Source organism: Aulostomus chinensis, chromosome 2 (assembly GCF_037954235.1).
Source record: "Aulostomus chinensis isolate RoL2024-O1b breed Wild chromosome 2, RoL_Achi_v1.0, whole genome shotgun sequence".
In the NCBI taxonomy this organism is placed as follows: Eukaryota; Metazoa; Chordata; class Actinopteri; order Syngnathiformes; family Aulostomidae; genus Aulostomus; species Aulostomus chinensis.
The window spans coordinates 11,657,080-11,676,388 of record NC_141321.1 but is presented as its reverse complement, the minus strand read 5'-3'; the positions used below and the strand labels follow the sequence as shown (position 1 = coordinate 11,676,388).

General features: G+C 41.2%; 1 protein-coding gene across 1 annotated transcript; it reads left to right on the top strand.

Moving 5' to 3' along the window:
• The first annotated feature begins 1,849 nt into the window (after nt 1-1,849).
• On the top strand, nt 1,850-8,190 carry LOC147269073 (inactive serine protease PAMR1-like). Its single transcript, XM_086192445.1, has 6 exons — nt 1,850-2,096; nt 2,221-2,415; nt 2,851-2,917; nt 4,350-4,612; nt 5,668-6,008; nt 6,667-8,190. Exons 1-6 carry the CDS (start codon nt 1,850-1,852, stop codon nt 7,210-7,212), a joined length of 1,659 nt encoding a protein of 552 aa, XP_086048571.1. The 3' UTR covers nt 7,213-8,190.
• Nucleotides 8,191-19,309: the final 11,119 nt, after the last annotated feature.

The following is a 19,309-nucleotide window of genomic DNA, read 5'->3' as shown; positions in this document are numbered from 1 at the left end:
CTATCTGCTGCTGCTATCTGCTGCTGCTATCTGCTGCTGCAGTTGCTCCTGCAGTTGCTCCTGCTCCTGCTCCTGCTCCTGCTCCTGCTCGCAACTTGCTACCCTCCACCTCCCCAGCTCCACCTTGTCGTGTATACATGGCATAGTTCATTCCATGTCATGTTGCTGCTCTGTTCACGGGGGTATGTTTGCTCTTCCAGTCTTAAACTGAGAGAACCTTCCCTCACGCTGCTGGTCCCCTGTTTCATGGTGCTCATGAAAAATTATCAGGGGACTCCTCTGAACAGAGCCATACCACCAATTTGTACTATAATAAACAAATCAAGCTCATTATCATCTCTTGTGTTTCTTGACGTGAATGGACCTGACAGAACTAAAAACCAAGTGGATTTAGTGTGGCAGCAATTAAAGGATTCACTTCCTTCCCTACATGCTCCTTTTCCAAAAATGTTAATGCGATTGGAACATTCTGTGGGGTCCCCCAGGGCCGTTATTCTTTTCCTATGTGCATTCATGATTTAAAAGCAGCCTGCTCATGTAATCTTTCTTCATGTAGACAATACTGTCTTAGGAGCATCACAGAGAGAAATAAGCTCCCGTGTAAAATATGTTGGGAATAAGAAAACAGATGCCATTGATTTTTGGAGATCAAGAAAATCTCCACTTTTATTTAATTTTCATTAAGTTGCATTTAATGATATGAGATTAGTTTAGGATAATCAGCTTTTGTGACAGGACACCAAGATGGTTTCATTTCTCAATAAACATTGAAAACTCTTAGCAGGGCAGCTGCTGCAATGACATTTTTATTTATCTGCCAAAATTAAAATGATCGAAAATGAGGTGATTAGTATTATTCCCACATTGCATTCCTACACACATTAGAACATGGGACGTTTTCACAGTCTGAATTTAATATAAAAAAGTGAAAAAACTTATTCAGAATAAGTCAAATCTAACTTATTAAAATAAAAATACTGTACTGATATTGAACTGTACATGTCACATTGGCCTTTGACCTTTGACCTTCAAAATCTTTTCAGTCATCCTCGAGTCCCAGTGGACATTTGACGCAAATTTGAAGAAAATTCCCTCAAGGCGTTCTGCAGTTGTCACATGAATGAGAGAGGGACAGATGATGCATGTACTACTATTACTACTGCTACTACAATGTACGGATGAGCCGGTAACATAATGCATCAACTGTCCCCAGCAGGCATAAACGCTGTAAATAATGCAGTTCTTAGTTATTTATCTTATAACTGGTGGGATCTCATCAGGGATGCTGAAATTATGCAGAAGATAATTCAACAAAAGTTTATTGCTTTAGAGGGGAAATTTTTTATACTCAGCAGCATTCCAAAACTCCAGAAAGGCACTGTTTTTAAACACTGTCACCATCCATCCATTTTCTTCCGCTTATTCCTGTTAAGGGTCACGGGGTGGCTGGAGCCTATCCCAGCAGCCCTCAGGTGAGAGACGGGTTTCACCCTGGACAGGTCACCAGTCCATCACAGGACCAACACATTGAGACAGACAACCATTCACACTCACAGTCACACCTACAGTCAATTTAGAGTATCAATCAGCCTCGTCCCCTCTTGACACTCTTTGGACTGTGGGAGGAAGCTGGAGTACCAGAGAGAACCCACACAGGAACAGGGAGAACATGCAGACTCCACACAGAAAGATCCTGTGCTGGAGTCGGGACTGGAACCTGGAACCTTCTTGCTGTGAGGCGACAGTGCCGACCACTGCACCACCGTGCCGCCTACACTGTCACCAATTTTCTTTTTAAATCAAATTTAATGAATTGTCAAATTATAACATATCTTTATACAATTTTGCAATGATACAAGGAAGCTTGCCCTCTGTTTATCACTGTCATTTGTCCACACTCTCAGCCATCAAGAATCCAGCATGTGCACTCCCAGGTACACTGGTTAATGGATACCTTCTTCCTGTTTATGGCCCGAAGAAGGAGCTCATAGCCGTAAACTCCCGGTGCCATCCACCATATACACTGCACGGCTCTCAGCAGAGGACCTGTCTACCTAATGGTACATGGAATGGTACAGATCCCAAGTGTGAAAAAGGTACTTTTTGCATGTGCCTTTCTGGAGTTTTTTCATTCTTCTTTTCCAGTGCATGTATGTGCAATTTAAGAACCTCAAGAATATAACATTTTTTTTCTCCCTTCTCTTTCAAATACATATTCAGACCAAGGAAAAAGGGTCCAGTGTTCCCCTCCAACCAAACTACTAAATGGCTTCTACAAAACCACTCCTGCCACAGCCGGAGGTGCACAGACGATTGAGTTCTCCTGTAAAAAATCCTACATCCTCAGTGGAAACCGTGACAGCACCTGCCTCTTTAATGGATCGTGGAGTGGCAGGCTTCCCAAGTGTGTGAGAGGTAGCTGTTTTCAAAAACATATTAGGGCTGGGGAAACACTGCAACACACTCCGATGAGGAGCGCAGCCTCTTTCTTCCAGTGTTGTATGATGTCAGGACCACTGAAACTGTTTTAAACACATTTATTCCCACTATGTTTTGGTGACAGACATAATGAGTTTATATAAGTTGCTCAAATAAGACAAGATGTAAAAAAAGCATATTGCTGAGTGCATGTAACAAAGTCATTTGCAGGGTAATCAGTAATGGTTTTCAATTATTCTTGATAATGAATATCCCTAATAATTGATTCACGTAACTGTTCCCACATCCCCAGACAAAGTGACTCACCTACCCGTAATTATTCACATCCATGCAACTGAAGTGTTTCAGCAGTTGGAGTTTGAAGACATATTCTTGTGCACTAACATTCTCCTGCTGTATTTGTCTTCGTAGCCTGTCGAGAGCCCAAAGTGTCTGAACTCGTGCAACAAAGTGTTGTAAAGCCACACCTCATCTCAAGGTATCACTTGTACTGTGTGCATGTATGTGGCTTACGTCCATGTGAAGTCACTACGTGGAGGATGTCATGTTATCAACACCTTGGAATCCTCCAAAAATTCATCTCATGTGAAACTGCAGTGGTTTATGTGTTGCTTTCAGAATTTTCATTGTACTTTTTAAAGGTTGGATCAATAGACTGGTGCAGGAATGAGCAGGGATAAATTAGGGCCCAAAGCTTAACCTTGTCATGTGCCCCCTCGTGCAGCCACACACAGAATGTACTTCAAAAATTAGTGCGTAATAAAATACCATTGAACTCACAACCTTTGTTGGTAAGAATGGGTCAATTAAAAATAACTTGTTTAGAGTTGAATATAACCTGGTGATGTTCTGGGTGCTGCTTCCGAATTTCACATCATCACCGAACCCCAGTGGCTTGAGTCACGAAATATGTGAGCGAAGCAGACTTAAGGTGTGTGTTGGACTTAATATCAAACTGAATGAAATGAAAATAGTGGAAATACTGACCTCAAAACGTTTACAGTGTAATTCCCAACTTGCTTGTTAGAGGCTCCAGACTCGTGACCCCTTTCTGATGCCGTTCCCTCACCTCCTCTGCTCTGCTCATGTTCGCTGAGATGTGATTGGTCAGGTCAGATGTTGATTGCTATCAATCATTGCTGCAATGCATGCTGGATCTGATGACAGATCACTTTTCTGTCCTGGATCTGCCTGACACACGAGCCTCACTTCAGTGCTGCACTGAAAATATGAGGCCCTACACACAGTGCAAGCTCTTTGTTTGGGTCGGGCAGCCTTGGGAATGATTCCTAAACCCCTGGTAAGTCAGCATTGTTGAATTTCAGGGCCTTCGCATCAAAGGCACTGATTTTTCTGAGTGGAGTTTTGGTTTAATGCCTAAAATGAGGTCCATGGTCTGTCAATTAGCATACAATAATTCAATAACATTTGGCTCTACAGCATAAAATAAATAAGTAAATACTGTGCTCCTGAATTTTAATATGTTAATCTGTCTTAGAAATGGTGGTTGCACATAAGGGGCAAAATTAAACTACAGAGGTTGTTGGATACATTCAACATCATCACACCAAAAGCATGCATTGTTGAAGTCATGTGTCAGAGGTGTATTTTGTTCATAGCATAATGTTGTTTTGTTCTTCTTCTGATTGCTGTTTCTCATCAAAAATCATAAAAGTGGTATTCACGGGTAAAGATTATTTTGAGAAATAAACCACAATTCCATGGGCTTTGGTTGAAGGAACCCTTAGCTAAACTCCAAGTTGGCCCACAAAATCACGCCATCACTGTCCCATACATTGCAGCATCAATGAATCTAAAATTATACAGTATGGATGCAGTGACAGTAATCACTCATAAAGATATTCCTGAGGATGATCTGTTCAGCCTAAACTTATTTCCTATTTCCTCAGAGACGATTCAGACCAAAGACGTCACCGCTCGTCCAAGTTCGTCAATCAGGATATCCTGTCGGGTGGCTTTTTTCCACTGACTTCGAACAGAAAGTCTGAAAACATTGATACTGCCTTCGATGAACTTCCTCCTGGCTTTTTCCCTGTCAGCACAAGCATCGACTATAAGTGTGCCTCAACGCTCTACCACCACACTGGAAGCTCCCGACGCATCTGCCTCAAAAACGGCAGGTGGAGTGGGCGCCATGTCTCCTGCTCACCAGGTGAGAGCAGCAGAAGTCTAAACAGCGTCGGGGTTGGAGATGTGACGGTGGGGATTTTTTTCAAAATCGTCTGGTGAACTGGACTGTTAACAATAGCCACACGGTGTCACACTTCACATGCACAACAATTGAGTGGATGAGGCTAGAAGAAGGCTAGTGTTGCCTCTCTAGTCTAGTGGTTTTATTGACATCCTTTCGTAAGCTTTCACAGAGCACAGAAGTTGCACATTCTTCTCACTCTGTCAAACCAATTAGTGGAAACGGGGATCAGCAGATCAGAGCGGCAAGCTAATGCTAACACTGTAGCCACACATACAAGAACAATACTTCAGAAAGATACTGCGTAGCTTCCGAGACTTTGTTTGAGTGATTGTTTTACTCGTGAACTTTATGTTTGAATGTGCGTTTGGTGTTTTCACAGATGGTGTCGGCTCTTGCATGTGGAGTTTTGGGAACTCGAATGATAGCGTAGGCTAATGAATGGTAGCATAATGGTAGCATAAGCTAATGAGTGCTAGTTAAGATGTGGCCCCAATGATCATTTCATAATGTTAGTTTTTCTGTTTTCTTACAACAGAGACTTGGAAAAAAAAACGTAGCTGAGAACAGCCTCATTGTGACTTTGACTGATAAAATACAGAAATGTGAGTGAGCGTGAGCACAAACAGTAGGAGAGGGGAAGTATATTTGTTTTTCTTGGAGACAAACTCTGTCATGTCTCACTCCAGAAAACACACATCAACTTTCTAGAAAACAGACATTGCAAATCCTCCTGCATGCTGCCATCTTCCCCTTCACACTCTCATGTTTTCTCCTCAGCAGCATAATTCACATTTACAGTTTAACAGTTTGGTGTGTCCAGTTAAACCAGAGGAGTAGAATCGGAATTCGTCACAGCATGAGCTGAGATGGCTAACATAAACCGGGAAATATATTAGATATTTCACAACCAGTTTATTTTTTGGATTCAGAAATTTGAACAGCAGAGTGCTCTCTGTTTAATACATTTCTCATCCATTTACTTTGACATACTCTTTCTTCTTCTCCTCTCCCAGTGTGTGGCAAATTTGACACTCCCAGCACACACAACCTCACAGAAACACGGCTGCCATGGCATGCAGCCATCTACATCCGCTCACCTCCTGAACACACTGCCAGCAGCCACAGGCCCCCTGTAACGGCCATGTCACACCAACAGGGGGCCTCAGAAGAGTCCACATTCTGGTACCTTGCCTGCAGCGGAGCTCTGCTCAGCCAGCGTAGCATCCTGGTGGCGGCTCACTGTGTGGCTGATGAGGACAAGCAGCAACCGATTCAGTCGGCCAATGTGAAGGTTCTGGTTGGAATGCAGCGCCAGACAGCCACAAGTCAGATGAAAAACCTGCACTTTCTCAGGGTAGGGATCATTCCTATTTGTTGCAAAGCCTTCACTGAAGCGTGACAGTAATATTCTGATATATTTGTTTATGTGTTCTACTCTCACAACGGTGATAATTCAAAATAGGCATGGATTGCATTATTTCTAAACCTGTATTCTGATGACCAAACGGACAAGTAAGATTCCTGCTAAGAAAATTGCCTCATTGGATGAAAGGAGATTATCTAATTGCCTTGTTTAATGGATGTCTGAAAAGTTTCAACCGAATTTACCCAACTTTAATTTGGATTCAAAGACTTTTAATCTGCACATTACCATATGCATGCCTCTAATTGTCTTATAATATATAACTCATGCACATTTCATTTTCATATCACACAGAGCACAAAACTTTCCAGTGACTCTACCAAACAGCAAATATAATGACAAAGTATTAGCCAAGGAGCCTCATTACACACACATAATTCTCTGGATAGGTTTTTGTTTGTAAATGGTAGATGGTAAAATCCTTAGGCTTTTAGATGTGCATTTAAAGCTTTTTGGGGATATATTTGAATTGGCTTTGAAATATTTGTACATCTTGATGCATATTATCTGGTCTTGACAGATATTCCAAAAACAACAAAGTATTTGCTTTCCCAGGTAATCTTTTTCTCTCTCTTTTCTGCAACAACAGGTTTCAGACATCTCAGTGCATCCAGAATTTTACTCTGCACCAGATTCCAATGTGGCAGTGCTGAAGTTAAGGGACAAGGCCAAAATAAGTGAACTAGTGCTGCCGGTGTGTCTACCTGAAACACAAGGAGGAGAAGTGACCGCTCAAGTGGCTTACACGTCCAGATGGAAGCTATCAAATGATCGCCCAAGCAGCAGGTCTCCCCTGAGCCAGATGAAACGTGTTGAATTGGGTGATGTCTCTCAGTGTGAAAGGGAATTTAAAAAGGGAGGAGCACATATTGCTCCCATCAGTGACAATACCCTGTGTGTCATCAGCAAACCGTCCAGTCCTCATGACTCTTGCTCTGGTTTTATCCCAGGAATCACAACCATACCTGCAGCGTCTCCCTCTGCAAGAGGAGTCTGGACAGCCAGAGCATCTGCTGCAGGCTGGCAGCTGCTTGGTTTAGAGAGTTCTAAAGAAACAGACTGCCATCAGAAAACCTACGCAATTCACACCAAAATAGCCAACTTTCTAAACTGGATAAAAGAAAAGATGAAGTAGGTGTTTGTTCCCATTATCTCAGGTAAAGACTTTCAGTGTCTGGTATGTTACTGTACTTGCCAAGGCCATCGTACTTGTCACATGATCTCTGAGTACACTGGTGAAGATTCTCAGTTGTTTGGTCAGTAGTGTTTCATGGCGGTAAATGAAGGCAACTGGACATGCTTGACATTCCACGTCTCATCCAAGAGGCCTCTTCAGCTCCAACCCTGTAAGGGTGAATGCCCCCACTGGGTAAAAGCTAGTGATTCCCCACCAGTGAGTGAGAACTGAAGAAGCTTCTTAGGGCGCGTTTCCACTGACTCACTTCGGCTCAGGTCGAGTGGGGTTTGGTCGGTACGGCTCAGTACAGGTGTGTTTCCACTAACACTGGGTAGCACGTCAGCATGGGTGGACTCACCGACCGAGAGTTCCCCAGCGTAATTTGTGTGCGACACAACAACAACAATGAACGACATGGAGGCAGCGTTAGATAGATAGATAGATAGATGATAGATAGATAGATAGATAGATAGATAGATAGATAGATAGATAGATGGTAGATAGATAGATAGATAGATAGATAGATAGATAGATAGATAGATAGATAGATAGATAGATAGATAGATAGAAGGATACTTTATTATTCCCCAAGGGAAATTCATGCAAGGCTTCAAGCGGTGAAACAGAACACCCAAGAAAAGTATAAAAGACTTCACCAAGCGATCTGCCAGTATTCCGCTGAAGATGAGCAGGGACCAAAATGGTAACGTGAGTACCGTGTTGGGGCCAGTGGAAACAGGGCCAAACTGACCCAACCCAACCCGAGCCGAAGTGAGCCAGTGGACACACGCCCTGAGACAAGAGGTGGTAGGTCTTCAAGTAATCCTACCTGCCTTTGTTTACTACATGGATATGAAATCTGAATGTTATCATACCACGTTACATTTGAGTGGTCTATTGTCTGCAAAAATGAGAAAAAAATATACACACACACACATACACATATATATATATATATATATATATATATATATATATATATATATATATATATATATATATGCGTGTGTGTGTGCATGTGTGCTTTATTTATATTAGTGTGATCTCTAACAACCACGTACTGTAAGCCTATGACCTGGCATATTGACAGTTCGTTGTAGTAACCATCACTGCCAGAAGGTAGCGACAAAAGCATCGCACCAGAGTTTTAACCCTTTGCCGTCCCAGTGGCCATTTTTTAAAAGCTATTATTACCTTGAATAAAGGTAATTATAACGTATCACTTTTTCAACATACTTGTAATTTTGACCATTGTCAATACATCTGAAGTTGCTTATGTCATATTCAAATACTAAAATATTCATATTCAAATAAAGAGAAAATTTAATACCCCCCGTAACCCCAGCATATTTGTATGTCTATTTTTTTGTCATCGCTTAGGGGTTGAGGGATGACAGTTTCCAAATACAAATAAAGTAAATCTTTCATTCTGTTTTGGGATCGCAGATGCATTGTGAAAAATATTAGCTGGTAAGAAACACCGACACAAAGCTGTTCTTAAAGAATCAGCACAGTTATCTTTATGTGCATGTGTGCACATGCATGGCAGTACACCATGGATGGTTTGCATGCCTCCCTAAATATGTACAGTAAGCATGTGTGTGTCTGCAGCCACTTTGCATGTGAGGTTATGTGTTCGTGAGTTTCCCTGCAGACTGCCGAACATGTGCTGTCATTGAGAAACACACTGAGAGGATTTGCTAAACTTAGCTCTTACTCCTGGGATGCAGACACTCGCTGTGCTCTCTTGTGGATTTGCGCACGACGCCTTTTAAGCCTGCATTAAACAATGAGAAGCTCAGTTGTCAGTATCTGCAACTTGCAAAGTGAGTGATCAAAATGCAATTTCCAATTTCTTTGGATGTCTGAGGAGCATATTTTTACATTGCACATATGCAACAAAAGTAGGGTCAAATACTAGTGAATGCCGATATACTTATGTAAACATACGAGCTACACACTCAGAAACAAGATTGTTCAGCAAATGCAACAGTTGATACATGGAGAGTGAATAAACGGGCCTCAAAGTTTTGCAGTTAAAAGTCTCCATCTTACGTCATGATGCTAAAAATGGGATGAAAGTCTGCTAATCTATTACTCTTTAAGTGAGAGAACACCCCACCCATGGCTAAGAGGAGGTGTCCTCAAATCTCCAGCTTCTGTCTGGACATCAGTGCATGTGCTGAGGAGCTGTGTGTGTGTGCGTGTGTGTGTGTGTGTGCTTGATTAGTTTGCACAAGGGTGGGTGTGAGGATCTCTACATCTTATTGTAGAGGAGAGAGGAGGCGGGAGCTGCTGCAACACCCGAGGGATTTTTTTTTTTATTATAAATATCCATTATTATTTACCATAAGTTAACTTTAATTTTAGGAACATTCAAAGGACATTCATTTCCAAACAGAAAATTCCCCAAAAAATTTAAGGAAGCGAAGACATCCACAGGTGAGTAAGTTACTTTCAAGTGTGTCAAAGGAGTCCTGTCACTGTCCTGTTGATCATGCAGAAGATGGCTGCAATGTTGTGAGTGTGGTGACCCACTTCCAGCTGATCATGTTTTCCCACTCCTACACCTGAGGGGACGACCCAGGTCACTTCAGGATACAGACAACATGCCCACCTCTGAAAATATTACAGCTCAGAACTCTCAGAAAGGTTAGCTCTGCTCTGCCCCGAATGCTAACTGTCCATGAGTAAATTATTCATAACTTAATGTCTCAGTACAAAAGGTGTGCTTTTTATGGAAGGGCCTATATTTTAAAACGAAGCATGGGGATACCTGTGACTTTTACTTTCACTTTTCAACACGTAGAGACAAGGATGCACAAAGATCAAAGAGATGGCCTGCAGCAGAAAACCATAAATCCTTCCTAAAACTGAGTAAACTAGGAGTGGCAACGCCCTCTTTAATCATTCCAACAAAAGGGTTAGTGTCATACTGAGTCAGTTAAAAAAGGAAGAAACAATTTTCAAATCAAAATAAAAAGAAAACAGAGTGTGTGTGTGTGTGTGTGGGGGGGGTGTACATGTGTGTGTGTGGGGGGGTGTACGTGTGTGTGTGGAGTGTATGTGTGTGTGTGTGTGTGTGTGGGGGGGGGGGAGGGGAGTGTACAAAGCATAACCTCAGAGCTTGAGTCAGTGTATACATATTGACTTGCTGAAGGTATTGCAGTCAATTTTTTTTTTACTTGAGTTAAAGTTTAACAAAATTCCAACTTAGTAAAAAAAAAAAAAAGAAAAACAGCAAACTATCCAAACATAAAATACGTTTTTTCTTTTTGAATATAAATTGTTTACTACTGAATTATTTAAAAGCAAATAAATTAACCAGTTATGTAACTCAGGTAAAAATTTGACAGAAATATTTTCTCTAGGAGTGTAATGTTTGAATATGTTTATTCATAAAATGATTCATTCAAATTTTAACTGAATATGACGTTAAACTACCTAAGTATTCACTTTCTACAGGGAACATATACTTTTGAAATATCTTAAAGAGCTAGTTATTCTGTAACTCAAGTTAAACACGTACAGAAATACTTTCTCTTGTACAGTAATGTCTGAGTATGTTTTGTGAAGAAGTAGGATTGTGTACTTCATTCACCACCGATTACAGGTATCTGCAAAATAGAGTGTACTCTCACACAGAGGTAACATTTTACAAACAAATAATCCTTACACTCCAAAACCAGACGGTATCAGTGAGCTATAGGTAGCGTGGGTCCTTTGACACAAACACACAAAATACCCTCAAGCAAATAACTTCTCGTACATTAGGCATATGTTTAAAATCAAGATAACTCATAAATGGCGACCAGGGAATGTAGCGCCTCATTAATTCAGCCACATTTTTCAGAGAGAATAACAAGCTGCATACTGCAGGTTTTATTTTGGTGAGTTTACATGTCTGAGTGTGTATCAAAGAAAAGGTGTGTGACCAGTACACTGATCCAGGATCAACTACACTGTAGATGATGTGAGTTTGTCGATGTGCTTTCCACCTCTGGAATCTATTGCATGAGTCTGCCTGTCCTGGTAGAGCACCCCCCCCCCCCCCGAGTTTGCTGGTGGGGATGTTTCACAGGTGTTGGTCTGTCAGCAGGACTCAGAAAAAAATGGTGGGGCTGATGATTTTTACCAGTTGATGAGAGTCCAGCTACATCATGATGGACGTGCATGCACATGTGTGTGTGTGTGTGTGTGTGTGTGTGTGTGTGTGTGTGTGTGTGTGTGTGTGTGTGTGTATTAGTCTCCATGCCGATTCCAAATATGTCCAGGTTTCATCTCCTTCTCCCTCTACTGAACAGTGCGAGGGTCTTTCCTCGTCAGGGAGGCTGAGATGCACCCAGGATGTGAGACGTTCAAGCAGGAGATGACAGGCAGGGGAAATGTTGCTCATAGACAAATGCAAAACTCAATATTTAGGATCATTACTCTCACTGGATTCCTGCTCAGCACCGACTGCATCCTTATTAAGTCAATGATGAAGTATTCACATGTATAACACAACTATTGGAACATTATGGGATATCAGCCACATTTAACTAGAGTAGTATTTCAAATCCACACGACTGATACAAGCAGACTCGTGCCCCTGCAAAACTTCAGAGAAAAAGGACTTCCTTTCCTCTTTATTTATTTCAGTCACAAAAAGTGGTAAATACTTCACTTCGCTGAAAATCACAGATCTCCAGATATTTCTGCCTTTCAAACGCTTAGGTCATAATTTACTATTCCACCTTCCTATTTTACCTATTCGCAGCCTCCAGCATGAGGCAAATCATTAACCTCTAAATGTGCCATTTCTCTCAGCAGGCGAGCGAAGCAGTGAAAGGCACTGAGAGACCTTGACACAGCACGCTGTAATTTTTAAATGCTACGACTACGTTCAGCTTCCTTTTTAAAGACCGTCACTGATTATAAAGACAGAGGACATAAAAAGATACTATATAATCACTATATGGTGCCTGAGATTCTGTAAACTACACAGCATTAGGAGCTGGTCATTACAAGACTATTAAAGAGAATAATTCTGTTTAATGTCGTTTCATCAAGACTTGGCCCTTAAATCTTACACCCCTTAAATGTATAATGCAGGCCAGCCCATTGCAGCATTGAAATTCAGCTCTCTCAACAGGAGCCTCCACCTCTCCGGCTGTTGGTTGCACTTCAAGAGGAAATATTCCCGGAGTAGAAAATTGTGGTCATGTTTGCTTTTGAAAGTAGGAGAGATCAAATTAGAATCGTATGTGTGTGTGTGTGTGTGTGTGTGTGTGTGTGTGTGTGTGTGTGTGTGTGTGTGTTCTTGTATTTTCTATACAATGAGGACCACAACTTTTTTGGAGAGTGAGGACAGTGTGCCTGGTCCTCACGTCTTCCATTGAGGATGACGACTGTTATGTTGTGTTCCCAATTGGTAACTTTTTTTTACTGAGACTTTTTGGTCAGCGGTTAATATTAGATGTCTTCAGTAAATTGAAAATTCAAATCAAGAGACCAGATGCAGCAGACAAATTGTTACGAAAGCAACCGGAGTCCCCAAGCTTGAGTATCTTCAGCCGCATTGAGAATCGAGGCCTCTCCAGCTCTTGAAGAGATGGAGAGAGGGAGGCTGTGCCCATTGATGCAGAGCAGGTGATTCAACAACAGCAGTTAAAAAAATGAAAACAATATGGCACAAACTGCTCCAGGAAATCACTGCGTGTTCTTGCCCCCTGGCCACGCAGCACCAAGACCTGAAGGGCCAAAATACCCGCAAAGATGCTCGCTCGGTCGCTGGAGGCTCCCTGTAGAGGAACCGATCCTGGCACATAAATGCCTGCATTTCTCTGCCAGTCCCTGATCAACCAGTCTCACATATCCTTCACAACACATGAAACCAGTCACCCACCAGTCAGGCACAGCAGTGTGCCGTCACTGATTGTTAGTCTCTCCTTAATCCTGGACTCTACTGTTTTTTTTGTGTTGGACTTTTCTCGTCTTGCCTGATCATTATTTAATGCGCCTTGCTCCCTCCAGTCAGCTCCGACCTGCACCGTTCTCTCCCACCTCTGTCTGTGCTGTGTCCTTTGTTCTCTTCTTTTGTTTTTGCATGATCAGTTGGAGTTTTGGTCAGATCCCTCGTCCGGTTCCCCAGCTCTGTCCAGTCATGGTGGTTTCATTCAGGGTTTGTCAGTTTTATACCCTCTTTCTCTCTGTATCTGTGTTGTCCACCAGAACGCAGGAACAAACATGAACACAAGAGGAACAAGATTCTAAATAAACTACAGGATAAAAAAACTCTGAGATCTCTCCAAAACACTTCATGAGACCAGCAGTCCAAACAGTACAGTACACTGGGACAGTTCGGAGAACAGCCTCCTGATAAGCCCTCAGCTCTGCAGTACTTCATCATATCCTGTACTCACTGTTATTCCTACTTGCCTAAAACAGAATGTGAACGTTTCTATGGAGGAAATATGTAGCTAATAAAAAGAAAATGTTTATTAATATATATGTATGCAGGGAAAGATTATATAGTTTGCCACTTCTTCTTATTTCCTCCCTTTCAGGCATATAAATTGACTTGATATAAATTAATTTGGTTTGAATATTCTTTAGGGCTTGACATGAATAAAACAACCATTTTAATAAATACACTGTAGGAAAGAAGAACATTTCTGGTGGAAACAGAATTAAACTTTAAACATCTGAAATATAAACCAAGCTAATTAAAGAGACTTGATCTTTTATCCAGTCTGATGGTTAAATCTCAGGTCTAACTCAAGGTCGGATTTTTCCAGTGCTGTATCTTTGCTGTTGTGTAGAAGCAGTCAGCACAGTAGCCGCGTGACGTCAGCAGCTCAGCCCAGTTACTGCGCACGCAGTATTTGTGGCTTTCTCAACTCAACTGGCCATCATAAAAGAACCAGACAAAACGAGATTATGTGTTTTATAGTTTGTCTTTACAGCAAGGCTCACTTAGCGTCTCTACTTAGCCTCCTCCAAGACAGCACACAAACAAACTTCCTGAAGCAGCGGCGGGTTATGCCATTGAAGTGCACAATTTAGCTCCTTATGCCATAAACTATGTAAAATAGTGCTGAGGAGCAAGAAAATGTCAAAATGAGTGAGTAGAAATGGCACTTTCTTTTCAGCCTGATTCTGAAGTGGGGACCGTGATGGCAGAGCCCGTCAAGAGCTGCTCTTTGGAGAGGAAATGTCTTAATTGTAGATTTCCTGCATTCGCCGACGTAATTTGAACCTGCTTCTGATCCAGTTGAAATCCTACAGTAGACAAGTAGTAAATGGAGTTGTTATTTCAGAATGACACCACGAACAGTTTAATCTGTAAACTACATCCATGTTCTAATTTTTCCTTTTGATATTAAGGGGGTGAGGGGGTGGTGGTGCTGCTACTTTTTTCAGTCATACTTTATTTTTTCCTATTTTCCTCCTGAAAACTATTCCTGCCAAATTCACAACCATCACTTTCTTCACTGCAGCATGTCAAAACTATTGATTTTTGTTGTTGTTGTTCATCAAATATTTACCTATATCTCCATCCTGCCCTCTCGTCTGACATCACTTCCAAAAGTATCTGCAGCAACTGTGAATCCTCCTCTCAGAGAGTTCCGTGACACTACAGCATGTTGCCTTTTTGAAGTGTTCTTTTTGCTTGTCAGATCAAAGATGATGGTTTTCAGAGGAAAAAAAAAAACACACACACAAAAAAAATCCACATACACTTCAAAAAGTCCTACTTTTAAAAACACCATGATGGATTTGATCTTTGTACAAGTGGTCTGAAAAGACGAGATTGTTTTTAGCCGTGGTTCTGATACGTCTAGTGCAACGAGAACCCTGGTTGACGTCACACAATTAGTTCTTACTTCTTTATTCTTCCGTTCATGAGCAGACAAAATAAAACCCAGGCACGTCATCCCACGGTAACCTGTAGCTCCGTAAAACACTTCAAACTACAAGGGAAAATAGTATTTTAGATAAGAATTAATTAAGAGTGAACTTTGCTCTGAATAAAGTCACAGTAAAGTGCTTCAGTGTGCAGTGATTAATTTCCAGCTTTATAAAATATTCCTGCAATCAACTGACTACTTATCCAGGCTGTGCACAGGAAAGCTCTGCTTAGTATTTCAAATTTAAATTGGTATCATGATGGTGTTCAGCATAAATTAGCTGAAGTAGGCTACAGGTTTCCAATTGATCCAGGTGATGGAGAAATGTTTTCACCATGGAAACTCAAATCTTGTAAAAAAAACAACAATAATCCGTCTGAGTAACAACCAACATGTTCGTAGCGTTTGGCATTTAAGAAACGGCCGAGCGTGTGTTCGTGTCTTCTCCTGCACCTCAACACAGCAAAGAAGCTTTCACCAGGAAGAAGGGTGCTCGTATGCAAAAAGAAGAGGGCATTAACTCTCCATCGAGCTTCAATTTATGCAGCAGATATTTTTATAACAATTACAAAGCACTTATGACTCACAACTGTCGAGCTGATTCGTAAAAGGAGTGAATAAAATAAAACCCCATTTATTCGTTTATTTACATATACTGCAGCTTGTTTTCATCAGTATAGTCCCAAGGAAGGAAGTAGTAGAACCTATAGATGAAACAGCGACACAGAAATAATAAAATATGATAAAGGAAAAGTATTTAATATAAAAGTAGGAGCACAAAAAGCCTCACTATGAGGTTAGGGTTAAAAAGATCAGTGCAAATCAGACAATTAAGCTAAAGTGGGATTTCTGCTTTTATTCTGTCTCCTGTTCTGTGGAAGTGAGTTAATACATTAAGTTAATGCATGTATTCAGTTCACAAACTGATGTATTTCCATGACAATATGCAACCCACACAGAAAATCCATGACCAAAACAAAACGAAAAAATAAGTACTTGCAAAAACACACACACGTGAGGGAGGGATCCTGACACCCAATTTAAGAATCATCATAAATCAGTACAAAAGTTCCCAGCGATCTGAATAATCTATGTGAGATGATTCAGCCCGTCGAAATATATGTGGGCAGCAACATGAGAAAATTAAAAAAGATGGCAAGAAAACAGGAAACACTCAGTTAACAGCTACGTCCCGATACGCCAAAAATAGATTTGTCCTTCATTTTCACATTTCCTGTAAGCAAATGTCATTTTAAAAGATAGATTTTTATCATTACTGTCCATGATAAGCTAAACAATATATATATATATATATATATATATATATACACACATACTTGTGTGACAAAACAAAGTATTTTCCTTGTTACTCTTCTGTCAGTCTCAGACGAACAGTGCCACTGATTTCAGCCCTAAAACATATTAAGAGCCTCATAATTGTGTTGAGTTTTAATTAACATCTCGCAGCCGATGCAGGCGGAGTAGTGTTTAGTCACACACTTGATTGTTGGTAAACATACATGAATGAGGTTGTTATGGTTACAATTAAATCCTACATTTGTGGCTTGTAAATCAGTCTTAATTAGAGATGGGATTAGAATAGAAATCAACCATGTACTTTTTGAACATTGACCAACCTGATTTTTCTCTTCACTCTGCTCGTAAGTACAGCGGCTGCTACATAGTATTCGCCACTTTCAAGTAAATACTGAGCGAGGTAGGAGGCCTGGTACTAACTCTTGTTCATGATCCAGATGAGACTGATGACGGACATTCAATGACCTGAGAGGATGGTCATTAAGAACCATGAAAAACCCCATCAGAGTCTTTGGCATGTATGTTTTGGAAATGTGAAATCAATACATTTCTTTGCTGCATATAAAAAAAACCACCAATCGAAGGGAGAATACTCGTCCAGTCCATTCTGTAACTTTATCTCACACAAAGAGCCTTTTCATCCCCACAAATTCACAACAGCAACTTAGCAACAGTAGCGTCTGGTAGAGGAGTGCGGGGGTGGGGGGTGGAAGGGCTTCTTTCTTTTCAGGCTCTTTTCAAATCACTGATGAGATATAATGTTGCTTCACGAAGTGTCAAAGCTGTAGCCCATCAACTCAAATAATCTGAGTTCCTGATACTTCACAATTACCACAGCCACTAGATGCTGTCTGAAATATACATCCTCTAGCAGTTTGCATTCACGAGTGATCTGCCCGCTTTTCTTGGGCGAAACATCTGGAGGATTCCTGCAAAACACTGCCACAATCATGGGAAGGTGTAGGTGGACGATCACAGCTTAGTTGTCCTCTTACGAGAAAGTTGAGCTTGTTTGAGGTCATTCTGGCCATTTTTTTTATTGAAAAAAAAAAGAGTCTTCGGGAGATACAAACCCACACGGAGCAGTTCAGCCATTTACCTCATTTAAAATTCAATATTCTCACAAAAAGGACAAGCAGAGATTATACTCTGAGGGTGACCTGATGATATTTGGGTGTGACGTCAAAACGGCCGTTCAAAGAAATGACTGATGTGCATGATTCTAAAAGCCTTTGTAACAAACTGATTTCTAATCAGGATTTTAATTTTGACAGTAAACATCCCCTAATAATGAATTGCTTTGATACGATCTGAATGAATGAGGAAATGAAACAGCGTGTCTGGGAGGAGAGACAGAGAAGCAGCTCCTAATATCTGCAGAACACTACTTCATGGAAACACGCATACATTTGCATTTTATTGTGACAGTGTCATTAAAATTGATGCTAGATTTGAATAGAAGCCCGACCATTGAAAGTTCAGCAGGGTTCAGTTTGTTATGAAGCATCTAGTATAGTGACTGAAAACCACAGAGTGCATCATTTGGTGTAACAGCACGTTATGAGACCTTTGTTTTATGATTAAAGGAAATATCTGCAAAGACATCACAGCTGCAGTCTTGTTCTCTGAATGTGTCTGATCCATCTCGGTGTGTATGTGCGCTGGATTAGAGTGGCTCAGGACAGATTAGTTAATTATAGACACCTGCTGTCTAAGCGTGGTGTGTGTTGTCAGGTGTTGCAGCATGAGGTTGGCCTGGGACGGAGGGTAGGAAAGGCGGAGCAAAGTGTGAAACTGCAGGGACGAATGGTCTGCCATGTGCTCTTAGGCTGTCTTTCTGTCCCAGCTTGAACAGTGTCTCCATCATGACAGACTTCATACACACTCTGTGGGTGTGCAAAGTCCTGCAAACTGCACAGAAATAATAACATCCTGGTCAAGCTGTCGTTGCCGCTCCATTTTAATCTCTAAATCATGCCGTGAACAATGATTATGAAGGATTATTGTTATTGGACCGCTGGTTAATGACAGTCACATTATTAAAATGGTTCCAATGGCATCACAGACACACACACACACACACACACACACACACACACACACACACACACACACACACACACACACACCTAGGTAATCATCCTATCCTTATTAAAAAAAAATGGACAGCTTCATTAATAACGCTGTAACAAACCCACGTTGCTATGGCAACAATATCACAGTGAGTGTCTACACAATGGCCAAGAGAGAATAAGAGGGCAACTTCCAGGCAGAGAATAATGTCATGGATACCAGTAAGAGGAGCCACGTGTCTGAACAACCTTGGTGGTATAGGCAGAGATACACAAGAAACTTGCAGTAATGTTGGAATTAAAGAAACCATTTTTGCTTTTTTTTTTCATCTACATGATCATCTCAAGCCGTCACGCCTCAAATGAATTAAAATACCTGAAATCTCTATCACAGGAAATGAGAACTAGGATGGCACGTCTCCCTTAAAACTGTCTCACAACTGTTAAACTGTCTGATGAAAGAGACAAACGCCTGCAGAGGAAATCACTCGAAGTCAGTTGGTTATGAATGAAGCATGCTAATTCACGGGCTCTTTGACAGCATCAGTAAAGTCGTGAGTCATGTTTTCATCGGCGCAGCGATATCAGTCACAATCTCAGTCAGGCAACATCCACATTGATGTCCACATCCACGGCCGCTGACAAAGATTGATGGAAGGAAAGTCAGACGATTAAAAGTTTTGCTTTTGGACACACACTACAACAGCGACTACATCCTGAGTGAAATATGTCTGTGCTAAACAGTTACTGAAACCACACTATCTGTCACAACTC

What these genes read in the sequence shown, in the direction of transcription:
- LOC147269073 (XM_086192445.1), top strand. Translation starts at nt 1,850, where the DNA reads ATGATACAAGGAAGCTTGCCCTCTGTTTATCACTGTCATTTGTCCACA. An exon ending in AAGCCACACCTCATCTCAAG is followed by an intron (nt 2,918 to 4,349) that starts GTATCACTTGTA and finishes CTATTTCCTCAG; the next exon opens with AGACGATTCAGACCAAAGAC. An exon ending in CCATGTCTCCTGCTCACCAG is followed by an intron (nt 4,613 to 5,667) that starts GTGAGAGCAGCA and finishes CTCCTCTCCCAG; the next exon opens with TGTGTGGCAAATTTGACACT.